This window comes from Glycine soja, chromosome 8 (assembly GCF_004193775.1).
Source record: "Glycine soja cultivar W05 chromosome 8, ASM419377v2, whole genome shotgun sequence".
Taxonomy (NCBI): domain Eukaryota; kingdom Viridiplantae; phylum Streptophyta; class Magnoliopsida; order Fabales; family Fabaceae; genus Glycine; species Glycine soja.
Genome location: NC_041009.1, coordinates 17,697,098 through 17,711,429, shown reverse-complemented (window position 1 = coordinate 17,711,429; position 14,332 = coordinate 17,697,098). Strand labels below are relative to the sequence as shown.

General features: G+C 31.7%; 2 protein-coding genes across 2 annotated transcripts; one reads left to right on the top strand and one right to left on the bottom strand.

Annotated features, from left to right (window-relative positions):
- Positions 1-7,161: 7,161 nt before the first annotated feature.
- LOC114422482 (zinc finger protein 1-like) lies at positions 7,162-8,400 on the top strand. Its single transcript, XM_028388862.1, has one exon. It carries the CDS (start codon positions 7,353-7,355, stop codon positions 8,148-8,150), a length of 798 nt encoding a protein of 265 aa, XP_028244663.1. The 5' UTR covers positions 7,162-7,352; the 3' UTR covers positions 8,151-8,400.
- Positions 8,401-11,970: 3,570 nt separating this feature from the next.
- Positions 11,971-13,572, bottom strand: LOC114423149 (uncharacterized protein At2g39795, mitochondrial-like). Its single transcript, XM_028389777.1, has 3 exons — positions 13,200-13,572; positions 12,519-12,850; positions 11,971-12,415 (listed from the first exon to the last, which is right to left on the bottom strand). The coding sequence occupies exons 1-3, from the start codon at positions 13,386-13,388 to the stop codon at positions 12,253-12,255; spliced, it is 684 nt and encodes a 227-aa protein (XP_028245578.1). The 5' UTR covers positions 13,389-13,572; the 3' UTR covers positions 11,971-12,252.
- Positions 13,573-14,332: the final 760 nt, after the last annotated feature.

The following is a 14,332-nucleotide window of genomic DNA, read 5'->3' as shown; positions in this document are numbered from 1 at the left end:
GCTCACACCTGATTGATGTTCCACGAGCTCATACGGTGTTTCTTGAAGAAGACTGTAAGAAGAAAATTTCAATTTCTCACATTTTAGAAGAAAATTGAAATTCTAGATTTTTAATTGTTTAAAATTCTGTTTTAAAATTCCAAAATTTTAAATTCTTCACAAAAAAACATCTAAACAATGAATTCTAGATTACAAAAATTCAAATTCTTTGATAAATTACTTTTCTCGGTTAAAATTTTCTATCCAAACGCACTCTAATAGAATTTAGTCAGAATTTGCCTAGATTCATCAAGGGTGGTAGCTGGACCAAGTTAAAGAGGTATGAATCTCTTATTCATTTATTAATAAAAGTAAATAACTCTGCTAACTGAAAAAAAAAAAGCTGACAATTTGTTTTTAGAAAAGGGATGCAACATAGAGAACTTTATAGTTTTTTAATGCTTTTGGAGTGGTAGCCTTTACATATTAGTTTGATTGGAAATCGTTAACAAATCTAAATGAGAAATTGTTGCATATAACTTATTGTTGTTTATTTGTATCCTATGATCATGAATAAATTCAACACAGATCCCAACCACAGTTGTCACCTTAGAATTGGGAATAATTCAAATCAAAAGGGAATAATTCAAATCAAATATGTATGCTATTACTTGTCCAAAAGCTTCCCTTGACTCATTTGAAATACTATTGAAGCTATTTTGCCTCTCTACTTTTGGCCTAATTTTCTCCGGTACACATTAAATCTTAGACATGCTATAGTATTAGTATGTAGCAATATGACTACAAATGAGTCATAGACACGTATTTACGTATATATCTTCTGTCATATTCACATTAACACTTCCTTGAAACACATGGTGATGTGATTTGTCTGGTAGTGAAAATAAGTTGTGATGTTTGAATTATCATTAGATGTTCTCATGTTAATATATATGATGAGTTGGTAATGGACAAATTCTTGAGTCCTTATTACTTTTATTACAACATTGATTCATACTGAATAAATAAGCAAGAAGATCTTGTAAAGGGATTTTGAGTCAAATTAGGTCTAGCAAAAGCAATAGTAGAACTTTAAGAGAAACTGAATACTTATCCCATTACACTTTTATCTCCAACCATATCAATTCATATTTTTGATGTTTCCTTGACTTCGATGAACAACAATGAATTTCACCTAGAGGATCCATGAGGTAAATATTCTTTTCGAGAAATCAGTCTTTGATCACAATGGAACACGTTATATTAATATTATTATTATGATAAATAAATTCAGCAAAACAATTATTATTATGATAAATAAGTTTAAGTGTATATATATATATATATATATATATATATATATATATATATATATATTTTGTTTTACTGATTATTTGAATCCTCCACTAGTAACTCCTTGTGATTTGTAATACATTTTAGTTATTTTCTCTAGCCAATTGTATTGAATATACATAAAAACTTTATAAACAAAATTCTCACGCAAACATATATATATATATATATATATATATAATTTTTTTACAATTAGATTAAAATATTTTATAAACGCCTAGATGCTAATTGACACTTACTCTTTGTTTAGTGACATAGAAATAGTGAAAAATAAGGTGCATAGAGAACAAATACGTGAGAATTAGAAAATCATGTGTGCTTAGAGACATTAAAATGCAAGACTCACACCTTTTCTCCCCAAAAGAGTGTAAAAATAAATGGCACCATGTGTTTATCAAAGAAAATAATCGACTATTTTTATCTATAATCAATTATCACAAGTATATATATCAATAATTGATTTTCAAAGCTAATAATCAATTATTAATGTCCAATAGCCAAATGCAAATCGATTTTGACAATTTGAAAATTGATTTTCATGTCCTACAATTGATTATCAAGTTTCTTTTTTTCTTTGTGAATATTTGATTGTTCCATTTTGATAATTGATTTTTACATTATGAAAATCAATTGTTTTAATTGAATAAATCATTTTTATTTTTTCTTTTTGTATTTTTCTTAAACTAAACACATTTATTTTCATTCTATTTCTTTCTTCTCTGTTTTTGTCCACTTTTTTTTTTACCTATTTGTTTATTTTCTATCAAATACAGCGTAAGAGAAAAAAAGTACATGAATAGTGTATGTGATAAAATATAATAAAAAAAAAGGAAAAGAATGGATATTAATTGAATACATGATTATGATATTCGAATGTGTTAGATGAATCTTAAATCCTTCTCCTTACACTGAGATTAACATCTAGATATAGGTCACATGTCACATCCTCCACGGCTATGTGCTACACGATAGTTGACCAAAAAACAAAACAAAGTACAACACGACAAAATAGGGAAGCCAAACCCTTCCAATCAGACTTATCGTTCAAAAGAACCAACTAATTAAGAGCCTCTGTCAACAATATTCTACTCAAACACACAAGTACATGCAATTAATTTAACATTTCATCTACAAGATTAAAAAAACAGTGTAAAGCGGAGAAATATTATAGGTAGTTGTTCTACAATTGAAATTAACATTTCATCTTGCAAATTATTTGTTGATTTTAGTTAGAACAGTAGTTATAAAAAATAAGATATCTATAATAATTAATTTTTGTCCTTTTTCATTCACTTGATGATGGTTCATTATCTTTAACCCTTCTCTATCCAAGTCAACGTGAGCACAAACAAAAGAGTTAAACACTCTCAAAAGTTATTACTTATCTATCAAATGTCAAGGCCAATTCTTATTGCTAGGTATCAGAGCATGTGTTTCTGCAATGCAAGTCAACCGTGCAGCCTCAGTTGTTGCTTGTGTACAACACTTTGTGTTGTGTTGGTTGTTGTCACAATCAACAATAAAATGAGGTTGCAAGCAAAAAGTCTCCAACCCTCACGAAAGAGAAAGATTATAATAGTTTAAGGGGGACTGAGGGGACCTCACATTTCTCATGGCATTGCAAGATAATTAGATCATTATATATCAATTTTCCTTGGTACTTAAAAGAAGATTAGAAATTAATCATTCCCTTATTTATGCCAAGGCTTCATATCAAGATGTGGTACAAGATAGAATGTATAATAGTCTAGTTTTATCATCATAGGAACTTACCTAACATTATTTGCCATGTCAAATTCAACTACTGTCACCTAAACCTAGAAAGTCAGCTACTTAATAATGCACTGGTGAACAAATAGCAGTTCCACTTGAAAGAGATCGAGGCAATTAAGTTACCTCATGAGAGAGGAGTAAGCAGTGTGTATGTAGATAGATGAGTGTTCAACAAATCGATTTTGTTTACTAATTAAATTTAAATTTAGTAGCATATTTTTTTAATGTGACTTAAAAACTATTTAAAGTTACCTAAAATCATTTCTGAATCTTAAATCAATCAATTCTTTAATGTAGAATTAATATGTGAAAAAATATTTAAAATCACCTTAATTAGTCTTTCAACATAATTCTAGAGAATCCAACATGAAATAAGCAAACACTAATTTTTTCTTACAACGCGTTTATTTTTATATGGTTAGTACGTGCTCTTGATTCTGAAACTTTCTTCTTCTTTTGATCTTTAAAAACATGATATGAGAAACAAAATAACATCCTAAAAGTATATATGATGAGTTTGGATTGGTTAAACTTAAACAATGTCTCAATTTTAAGTATTACGTGGAAAAAATGTGATTAATTAAAAAAAATACTAGTGGTTCTCCTTATTTTCAAGAAAATAATAGCGGTTTACGAGGTTTCAAGTTCTAGATAAAAATTAGTCAATGATCAAAACGGTATAGATACAAAAACCCCAAGAAATTGATAAATTAGATATCATGATTTTAATAGTATATATACTCTTATAACAGTTAATTTGTTTCACAAAGAGAAAAGAGATGGAATCTAACTGTGAGGGAGGTTTGGAAATTGTAGGTGTTGTGTGGAATCGTGTCACGGTTTGTGTGGGAAAGAAGAAGCAAAATGGTATATGATAAAGAGCATAAATGGTGGAAGCAGCCACAATAGGAGAGACTTGGATTGGTTACCCCGATACGGCAATTGTTCGTGTCACGCTTTTTACTAGTCGAAGAAGAAAGGAAACTGCCATCTGAAATTCCCAGAATAGGCTCCAATTATTAATTAAGTGTTAAAACAAAGCATTGTCTTCTTAACTATGTCTAAAACACAAACGAGAAAGCATAAGAAAGGACCCATAACCAACTATGAAAAGGAAATTTCTAAGAGATAAATTACTAGTGACCTTAGTTTATGATGTCGTATCAACTATATGATCTATGTAAGTAAAAGCTTGCTACATATCAACTATGAGATCTGTAAGTAAAAGCTTGGCGATATTGGACTGTTGAAACCCCAAAAGTACATTAGAAACAAGAGTTATATTTTTCGTATAATAAATTTACATAACATTATTTTTTCTCTTTGTCGATGTATCTGATAAATTATTTTATCCCACATGCTATCTTTTCTTTTGTTGTATGATTTTTTATACAAAATTTATATGTAAATGCAGTTTCTCAATCCAAATCCCAATAGGAACATGTACCATGATTAAGTGTGAGTCTGTAAATCTTAACTTGCATATTCATTCTGATAAGAAAAAACAAACGATATTAAGGATCTTAATGGTAGGTAGTGACGTTGAAAGAATATAAATGGTATACGCATATTTGTTTTTTTGTTTTTTTTTTTTTGCTGAACTATAGGTATATTAGTTTTTGCTTACCACCTTTACATCTCTTGTTTCTATTATTTATTATTAATATTCAATATTGAAAGTTTATTGTTATGATGCAGTTTAATAATACTCATTAATACGCTCCATAAAGTAGAACCTTAAAAAAGATCATAAGTATAAACATTGCGGGAAAAAACCTTGCACAAAAAGACATAACTTACAACGCTGACAAAGATATCACAATGCAGCAGCCTAAGAGAAAGTTTGGCACCAAAGAGCTTTGTCTGGGTACTACATGATAGACACTGTAAAATTATTTATTCATTTATTTCTAAAAGGAATTAGCTAAATTCTTATTTCTCCTTGTCCTGAGTTTTTTAATTGATAATCTTCTGGTGAATATTTACTTAAGCAGCCATGTTTAAGTTTAATGGATCAAGTATATGTAGCTGCCATTACTGCTATGTTAGCTTTATTATGAATCTCTGGCTGTTGCATTATGACGATCTCTTATAATTAAAACACTAGCTAGTGAAATCTAGTTGTCTTATTTGTCAATTCTTAGCAATAACTAAGCTGCAAAGAAGGGTAGTGCACAATTTGGATAGTAGTTGGTTGAACGACAGTTTAGAAAGTTTGGTGTAAATAAACCATATTTTTATCAAAATTCATAAGCAATCAAACTAGCTTTAAGCATTTCCACATGTTTCTGCTTTATGATTAGTTCAAAGCATGGTTTTAGATTGAGGTTGTATTTACTTGAAGTAGTTTGCAATTGTTGAAATTATTACAAGAAATTATGAGAAAATACACATGTCATTGTGGATACTTAAAAAATTGCAAACTACAATTTAAAAGCATCGTTTCCAAAATTGGGATCATCTGCAATTATTTTTGAAAGTACATCATCACATTCTGACCCTTGAGAACTTTTTCTTGTATAATTATATTTTATTTTTAAAATTGCAAATGAGTAAATTGAGTCTGAATCATGAACTGCACGCCATTCACATCCTTAGTTAGAAACATCAATGTAGGGCCTACTACATCGACATTGGAAAGTGGTGACAACAATGTCCAGGTGTAATTAGCAATGAGGGCAGCATATTCCTCATGCATGCCTTTAAGGCAATTCAAATCTTTGGTTGCTTGTTTGTATGTGTAGAGGGTTCATCTGAAAAAGTGGTGAACAAATACAGAAACAGAGGGCCTAGGAAGATTATTACATCTTGAAATCAGCCACAAGAGCGTCAATGAAATGAAATAATGCCTCGTATTCTTGTAATAACGTTTAGAAAAGTAAGACAGCTCATTGATTGAAGATATTTATGCATGATATATGGAGATATAAAATCATTCATGCATCTTTTATAGATTTTTTCTCTTAACTATCTTTGCATGGTTAATATAGAGATATAGGGATCATTACTAAGAGAGTATAGCATCCATAATCGTGAAGTAGTTAATTCTGTTACAGTTGTGAAAGTAAGATACTTCAAATTAGGGAGACCAAGAGTTTCATAGAATTCTATTAATGAAAAAAAATATGAATGAAAGATTTTGTGATATTGAATTTGGTTCATGGATTTAAAAAAATAGTGAGAATTCTTAATCTCTCTCAATTTGTAAACCCATACTTTGAATTAATGCTTTTTTCATTAAGTTTTCCTCAATTGTATTGATTTATTAGAAAGGTTTTTCTTTTTATTTATTTGGTTTAAGTTTTGGGAATAATTAGTTATGGAGCTTTCATAATTTAGTGGTTGGGACTTTAATCCTTGGAACAACTTAAATTTTTGGAATAATTGATTCATGACAATGAAAAATACACAAAAGACATAAACTTAACCCAATAGCTAACTGTCATATGATATGTTGTTGACTTGTATTTTCCTTGAATAATAATCACTCATATGTAATACATGGAAATAGAGGCTAAAGACTTTGTGTTACATTTTTTCTTGGCCGCTAGTTTAAATAATCAGTTGCTAACCAGGATTTATATATGTAGTTGGTCTTCTAAACCGAATCAACTACTGTCCAAGGATTAAAGTGATATAAGTTGAACACTTTAAAAAAAAAGTAACGTGCAAATATCCTCCTGCTAAAAATTGAAAGTGTGGACGAGTCTATTTTGTCCTGCTAAAAATGCAGGACAAGGACAGAAGAGTTTCAGTGAAGATACTGCAAATCCACCAACAGAGTTAAGAAATTCAGAATACCACACCTTTTATAAGACAAGTCCATTCTACAATACCACATTATTCTGAAATTCAAAAGTAGGTTATGGATCTTATCTTGGATTTTTTAGCCCGTCATAACCTATAACATGAATATACCGATAAAAGGCAGATACAGAGACCAGAAATGTAAAGTGACAAGTGAGAAGACAAATAAAAATTACAAAAAATATATAGTATATAAAAAGAAACGTTCAATGGGATATGCACTAGCATGTTGTACGTGGGTGTTCTACATGTGTTCCAATCAAGCAAACACACACACAGACAAAGGCATGTCTTAATTTTTAGGTCTTGCTATATTAAGACCTTGTAACTGTAAAATAGTGCTATCTACTTCTATACATAGCACACCACCATTTATTGTTGTTACATCATTCACAAACTTCCATCTTTCTTGCTATTAATTGTTGCTAATTTCTTGCCACATGGATCTTCAAAGGCAAGAGCCATGCCCTTCTGAAAATTTGAACATCATCACATTTTCAGATACCGTACCATGCCAAAATCCTTCCATCAACACTCAAACAAAGACGAATCAGACACAAATGGAAGATCAAAAACACCAGCATGATTCCGTTCCTCGTGTTTTACTAGATCTAAGTCTCTCCTCCAACAAGGATTCAGGTGATGATAACTCAAAGCTTAAGCCAGAACTCAACCTCCTCAATTGTTTCCATACAAATTTCTCTGAAAACTCATCAGAATCTAGTCAGGGAAATGAACTGGATCCTCGTGTTTTCTCATGCAACTACTGCCAAAGAAAGTTTTATAGTTCCCAGGCACTAGGTGGACACCAGAATGCGCACAAACGTGAGAGAACTTTGGCAAGAAGAGGATACAAAGCTGGTGCTGCCGATTTTGGACACACATACTCCAACATGCATTTTCTGCCTTCACATGGCTTATACAACAAAGCACTTGGAATTCAGGTTCATTCTATGATCAACAAACCTTCTTATCAAACACCCTTTTTCGGGTTGTGCCGTTCCAATAATGGGTGGCAGAGGCAACCTTTGGATTCACAACCAGCAATTGGGAACTTTCGTGTGGGGGCAGAAACTGAGTCATCATCCTTGGCTGATAGTGTTCCAAAGTTAGGCAAGTTTTCCACAAGGTTGGTGGCAGAAGGGTTTGGAGGTTACTGCTTTGGTAGCATTACTACTCATTTGAAGTCTAAACAACAAGAGGAGTTGCAGAAGCTTGACTTGTCCCTTAAGCTCTAAGTAGTTACTATATCCAACATGCCATACCCCAGTTTATTTGTGTCTTTTCTCATTGGCCAAGAGCTTGACACCTCTTTCCTTTTTTTTTTTCCACTTCTTTTGTCTTCGTGTATCTCTTGCTCCAGCAAAGTCTAAATGCATTTTGGCTACTTACCAGAAGCTTGTGTTTTGCTTTTAATGTTGTTTTGCTTTATTTTTGTCATGAATAATGGTTCTACATGGATGGATTTATTCCCAAGTTAAAAACTTCCATCAAGCTTTAAATTGCTTTGTAATAGCATTGAGTACATCAAACTCTATTTTTTTCGCCAATTCTTAAAGAGCTAGGGAAGTTAGGTCCTTCACTTCTTTGAGCTGTTCAATAATTGATTTGAAAATTGTAAAAGTTGATGGATCTGCATGTGTTTGATTCGTCCAAAAACTCAAGTCAGTTCTATAAAAGCAGGTAGAGCTTATTTCACTGGACTACTGATATTTTTTTTAACTATATTTTGGTCAATCTTCTACTTAGTAGTTATTTCCTATCCCACTAGATACTGAGTATCTCTACTCTCAGAATTAAGAACTCTAGTCTAGTACCATGGTTTTAAATAGCTTTCCGCAATTGCAACTGCAATGTCAAGGTATTTTGTTTCACCGCAACCGTAATTACGGCCCGCATTAGCCACATTTTTCCGCAATATAAAGATTTTCTAACTCAATCACAGCATAGACTAGTACCATGTTGTTGTTATTATTTGACAATGCAGTAAATGTCAACCTGGGACTGTTTGGATCAGGGCATATATGTCTCACATATTGGGTGACAAAGGTCCACACAATGTAGAAATTTGGATGGTAGTGAGTGTCGTTTTTTTCAATTCCTATGGGAAGATTGGTCCACCAAAATGCACAGTTTCAATGGCTGTGATTGTCTCACTGACTCCTACTTTGACCCACCTGTAGTTGGAGAAATCGACCATCTCTATTGGGATCAAGAGAAGTAGGTGAGGCAAACCATGTGAAAGTAAGCCAAAATGACACTCAGCTCTGCTATCACATCATTTTTTTAAAAAGGAAAATGTTATGTTATTGATTAAAATCTTGAATCTTGATGCTCTTGATTTCTTACCTAAAGATATCCCAAGGGGCAAACATATTTGTAGGCCCATAACATATCAGCCTGATGTTTACACTAATCTCGTTTTAATCATGAAACATAAGTACTAGTATGATGAAATTAAGGAGCAAAAGCAACTGAAAGTCTAGTCATTATGACAATAAATAATCATAGTAATCTCACGCCAACAAAGATGTTCCATTCCAAAACATGGATTCTGAGTTTGGGCTTTCTTCTTCCTATATCATATGTAGCACTTCGGTTGGGCTGTCTATTTAACTTGTGGTGGCATACCTCAGTCTTCAGTACCATTCATCCAATTAAATATTAGGAAACTTTAGTTTTGCCTCCCAACCAAGAAAGAAAACACAAATGAACAAATCCAACGGAACACGTGGAGCTGAAATTTTGAACCTAAAATTAGCTTCTTGTTCATCAAGATCTTATGTGATAATCAAATTTAAGATTGCCTGTCCTCTTCTTCAATAAAAAAAAGATGGGATATGAAAGTTGTATTAACGTCAACATCTCATCTAGGCTAGTGAAACTTGTTTGTTATTTCTATTCTCATCTTATTATTCTACTTTTACTTTGGTATCACTGTTTGTATGTATGCCCTATATCAAATTAGTAGCATATCAAACATTAGATATCAGCAATTGTTATTAGTTTATTTCCCTTTCACCTACAAAAGTTAGATCATAGTCATTTCTTCATCTGTAAAGAAACACGCCACGTTAATTATATAAGGCAAATTACATCTATGATAAGGTCTGTATCTTTAATTTCAACTTCCTTTAACAAAATTAAAGAGTAATAGTTGTATTTTGACTTCTTGTTTTTTCTTACCTGGCTAAGATTAATCTTAAAATGATCTTTTTTATAGATTGTTTTACCATATAATTATTCAGTTCAGTTTATACTGTTTTCTTTTTCCGTAGAAATTAAATACTAAATAAAAAAATTTATAATATTCACATGTTGAATTGAGTTGGACTCTCTTTGTTTAGTTTGTACTATCAACCAATTAAAAACCAATTTATATATAATTCTTAAAATAATTTTTACAAAAACTCAATTTTTAATCATGTGCCAATTCATGATCGAATGCACACTGACAATGTTTTTCAATTAAATTATAATTATTCGTTCATTGAACATTTATTGATAAGAATGACCTATATCTTGAAGTATATTTATCGACTTAACATTTCTTGTAGCCTATTAAAAAAAATCATGTACATACCTCTCCCATTCATTAAAAACACCCACGATTCAAGTTTTCATTCAAGTTTTCTTGTCATTTATCCTAACATAGTTTAGTTGTAGTAACTTGAACATGAAATGTTTTAGTTTTTTAGAGATAAAAAAACCATCACTTATTTCATTAAAATGATTAAAAATCATTTTATTAGAGAGATTTTATAAATTAATAAAAACCTCAAAAAATGAAAAACAGAACGGATAAAATATGAAGAGATTTATGTGATGTTTATAACATGAACAAAAATATTAAATGTAAAATTAATTCTAATCCCTTAATATAATTTTATTTAAAATATTACACAATAAAACAATATTTATTAGAAATAAAAAAATTGTTCTCTCTTCCTTTCTTCTCCAAAACTCAACTCCCAAACACACCTTTGCAAAACAAACTTTCTGCATTCAGTAACTTAGACAACCAAATTAACAATCTACAAATACTTGCCTTTCGGTTATAATCATGCTTTGAATTTACGGGCACTGGGGCACAGTTCTGAATTTTGATGGGCATAGCTACTAGCATTACAAGCATAGAGTTGTGTGAAGTTATAACACGAAGTGAGTACGGAAATAATGCTTTTACCTTGGTACCCAAACCAGAGAGTTGTCAAATTTTGTTGGATGCCAATTTTATCATAAACCACTAATATCATCAAGCAATAAAATAACTAACCCTAAGCATTGGTATTATTGAAGAGAGACAGAGAGTGTGTATAAGAGTAATCCCAAATCCTAATAACTTACCGGAATCTCACTACTATCCTAGCTAGTCAGATCAGAAAACCTGTGTTTCGGCCAGCTGACCAATCCGGTTTAAGGGTTTGACAAATTCAAACACAGTGACTGGGATAAATTCGGTTATAATAGTGCCTCTGCCATCCAACAAACTCGCTCTCAAACTTGTTCTAACAACTATGGATTTCTATATTCTGTTCTGTGTGGTTGGATTTGAATCACCAAGTTAGCATAAACTTCACTCAGCTGGGAATAGACTAAAAGATTATACCAATGGACAAACAGACAGCCTGCGTATTTCAACATGAATACATAACTGTCCCAGAGGTTACTCGGCCTGAAAGAAATCTGTGGTACTGAAGTCCATCAGGTCCTTCATTTTCAACTAAATAATCAATACTTTGTTAATACAATATTATTAGAGCATGGCAAGTTAGCAACTTCCAAAACTAAAGCCCGCATGTTCCAACCTTTTCAGAATCTGAGTCTGAGCACAACTAGTGATGAACATGTTAAATTACCAACTTTAACTATTGCAGGAGATATACTATGACAATAAATATTTGGCTATAGATGAGATTGATTGGGGCAGCACATGAGGGAAAATGACAATTCAAAAATGGTATGGATAAAGCTCCCCCAATTATAAGTAATATCTGCTAAGCCATTATTTTGAAACAAGCTCAAAATAATTGCATCTATTCAGGTGTTGGCTACTAGTAATCAAACATTATTAATCACTGTTCATAAATTGTAAGGCTGAAATCCAAATCATAAAAGTGAATAAACAAGCAGAATATACAGAAGAGAGAAAAACCTTCCAATAACAATGCTGCAATTCACTATCATATATTTGCTCTCTTTTTTCTCAGAAAGAGGGAATCCAGAGCAAAAACCACAAATACAAAGATGTGTACCTGCTTAGATTCACACTTCAGTGACAAAAAAAATACGAGGGATTTAATGGCTTATCTAATCCAGAACAACGAAATTTAAATGCCTTTATTTCCTTTCAATAAAAGATTTAACCCTTTCCATCCATCCTATGAGCTCCACTTTATCCTTGTTTTTCATGTACTGATGCAAGAAACCAGCGAGTTCATCATTTATACCCCTTACTTCCAAGAAATCATAAAGTTTGTCTTGCAACTCATCATCCAATTCCCTGTCAACCAACAGTAAAAAGTGTTGTTAACAAAATTCCAAATCTAGCCTCACCCAAAAATTTAAGCAAACAACTAGGAGTGGAAATGAATCGGTAAACCTACGTGAATTCAGGACCAGCATAGGGCTCAGCTATTATCTTCTCATTTGCACGTATGAACAGCCTTTTTATCTCTATACTGTCAGGCCAGGCAGAGCACATGATTTCCAACACACGACCTTCTCCCTTGGAGATGTTGACAATTACAGTAATGTGCATCTGCATTTCATCAGAATTAACTACACCACCATTTGGAGTTGGAGTTGGAGCAGGAACAGCTCCATCAAACATGGTGACTTCAAGTTTAATGTCTTCATCAGCGTATTGTCTTTTCAACGTAATCCATCGCTCCCCAGCTCGACCATCCACAATAAAGGAATTAAACTTGGTAACAGGCTGCAAAACAAAAAACAGCCCCCTAAGTATTTATGTCCCCAAGGAAGTTGGAAATCTTCCCCAAATGATGCTGATTACAAAGAGGAGAAAAAATTCATAGCAGGCCAATTCATACAAAGAAAATACTAGCAACACACACTTTAATACACTCTCTTTAACATACACTAATATCAAAAGCTGAAATTTGTCAAAAATCACAGAAATTGTGACCCCACTTTTCATATTCTTAACAAGATAGTACAGAGGATGTGTTGAAGAAATAGTAACAGGTGGTTTGTCTAAGCATTTTGAAGCTTAGAAGCCTTCATCATAGGCAGAATTTAGAGGGAAATGAGAGAAGAAAACGTACGTTGTTGGGAGGAGAGGACTGAAGCTCGTATTGAATCTCGTTGCGGAGGAGTCTCAAGATGTTTCCCTCGAAAGCTGATTTGCGCATGTCGGATATGTAACTTCTTCGAGAAATGCATGGTTGATGCTGAAATTGGTGTGTTAGGGTTAGGGTTAGGGTTTTTCTGAGGGAACGAAATAGGCGTGCCATTGAACAAGAACAACACGCAGTGGGATACACAAGTGCAGGGTTTAGAGGTGAAAAGGGTTTATGACAGTTTTCTCTAGCATAGCACTTAACGGTTGGTTAAGAAAAAAAATCTAAAATTGAAACTCTGAATTATTTAAAATAAAATTGGGACTACCAATTTGAGAATTCAAGCTGTCTTACCGATGACCATCGATAGGGTACTATAGTACTGTCTTTATACTCAATCTCTAAAAAAAAAAACATTTGTAACTGATTTTATATTTCCGTGGATAATAATTTTAATCATCATTTTTATATCGATTAGATACTTATGTACTCATATTTATATTCATAACTCACACTTGTGTATAAAGTTAATAAATCAATAAAGAAACAATAAAAAAGATTATTAAAAATTTAAAATACATTCTTAAATTTAGAAAATATAATATTAAAAACATTCACACATAATATTAAAAACAAATAAACATAATAGTGACTTGTCCAAACAAAGTCATAAATAAATAACATTACAAAAATAATCATTCAACATAAAGATTCTTAAAGTTAATGTTTTACTTATTAACAAAAATACTAATTAAACTTAATATTATGTTGTGACAGTACTCTCTAAGACGCATAAAAAATATAATAAAACTAATTAACTTATAATTATATATTATAAAAAAAATAGATAAGATATTTGACCTCATAATTAGAATCAACTTCTTCATACTGCTACAAGCGTTTATCTCCAAAGTCTATATATTACTTTTGTCCACTAATACCAATGAAAACTAGAACATGACAAGAAGGAAAATTCTTTAGACTATAAAAAATAATTATTAAAACTACCAATAGAGGATAGAACAACCCTAATTGAATAAATATAATAATATTATTTTCATTACTTTGTTGCTTATGTTTCAACCAGCTTTGTGCACACATAAGTGCCTCCAAAGTAA

Excerpts from the sequence above, each read along its gene's own strand:
- LOC114422482 (XM_028388862.1), top strand. The coding sequence starts at position 7,353 with ATGGATCTTCAAAGGCAAGAGCCATGCCCTTCTGAAAATTTGAACATC.
- LOC114423149 (XM_028389777.1), bottom strand. The coding sequence starts at position 13,388 with ATGGCACGCCTATTTCGTTCCCTCAGAAAAACCCTAACCCTAACCCTA. Across the intron at positions 12,851-13,199 it reads AGTCCTCTCCTCCCAACAAC|CCTGTTACCAAGTTTAATTC; the intron begins GTACGTTTTCTT and ends TTTGTTTTGCAG. Across the intron at positions 12,416-12,518 it reads TATGCTGGTCCTGAATTCAC|GGAATTGGATGATGAGTTGC; the intron begins GTAGGTTTACCG and ends GTTGGTTGACAG.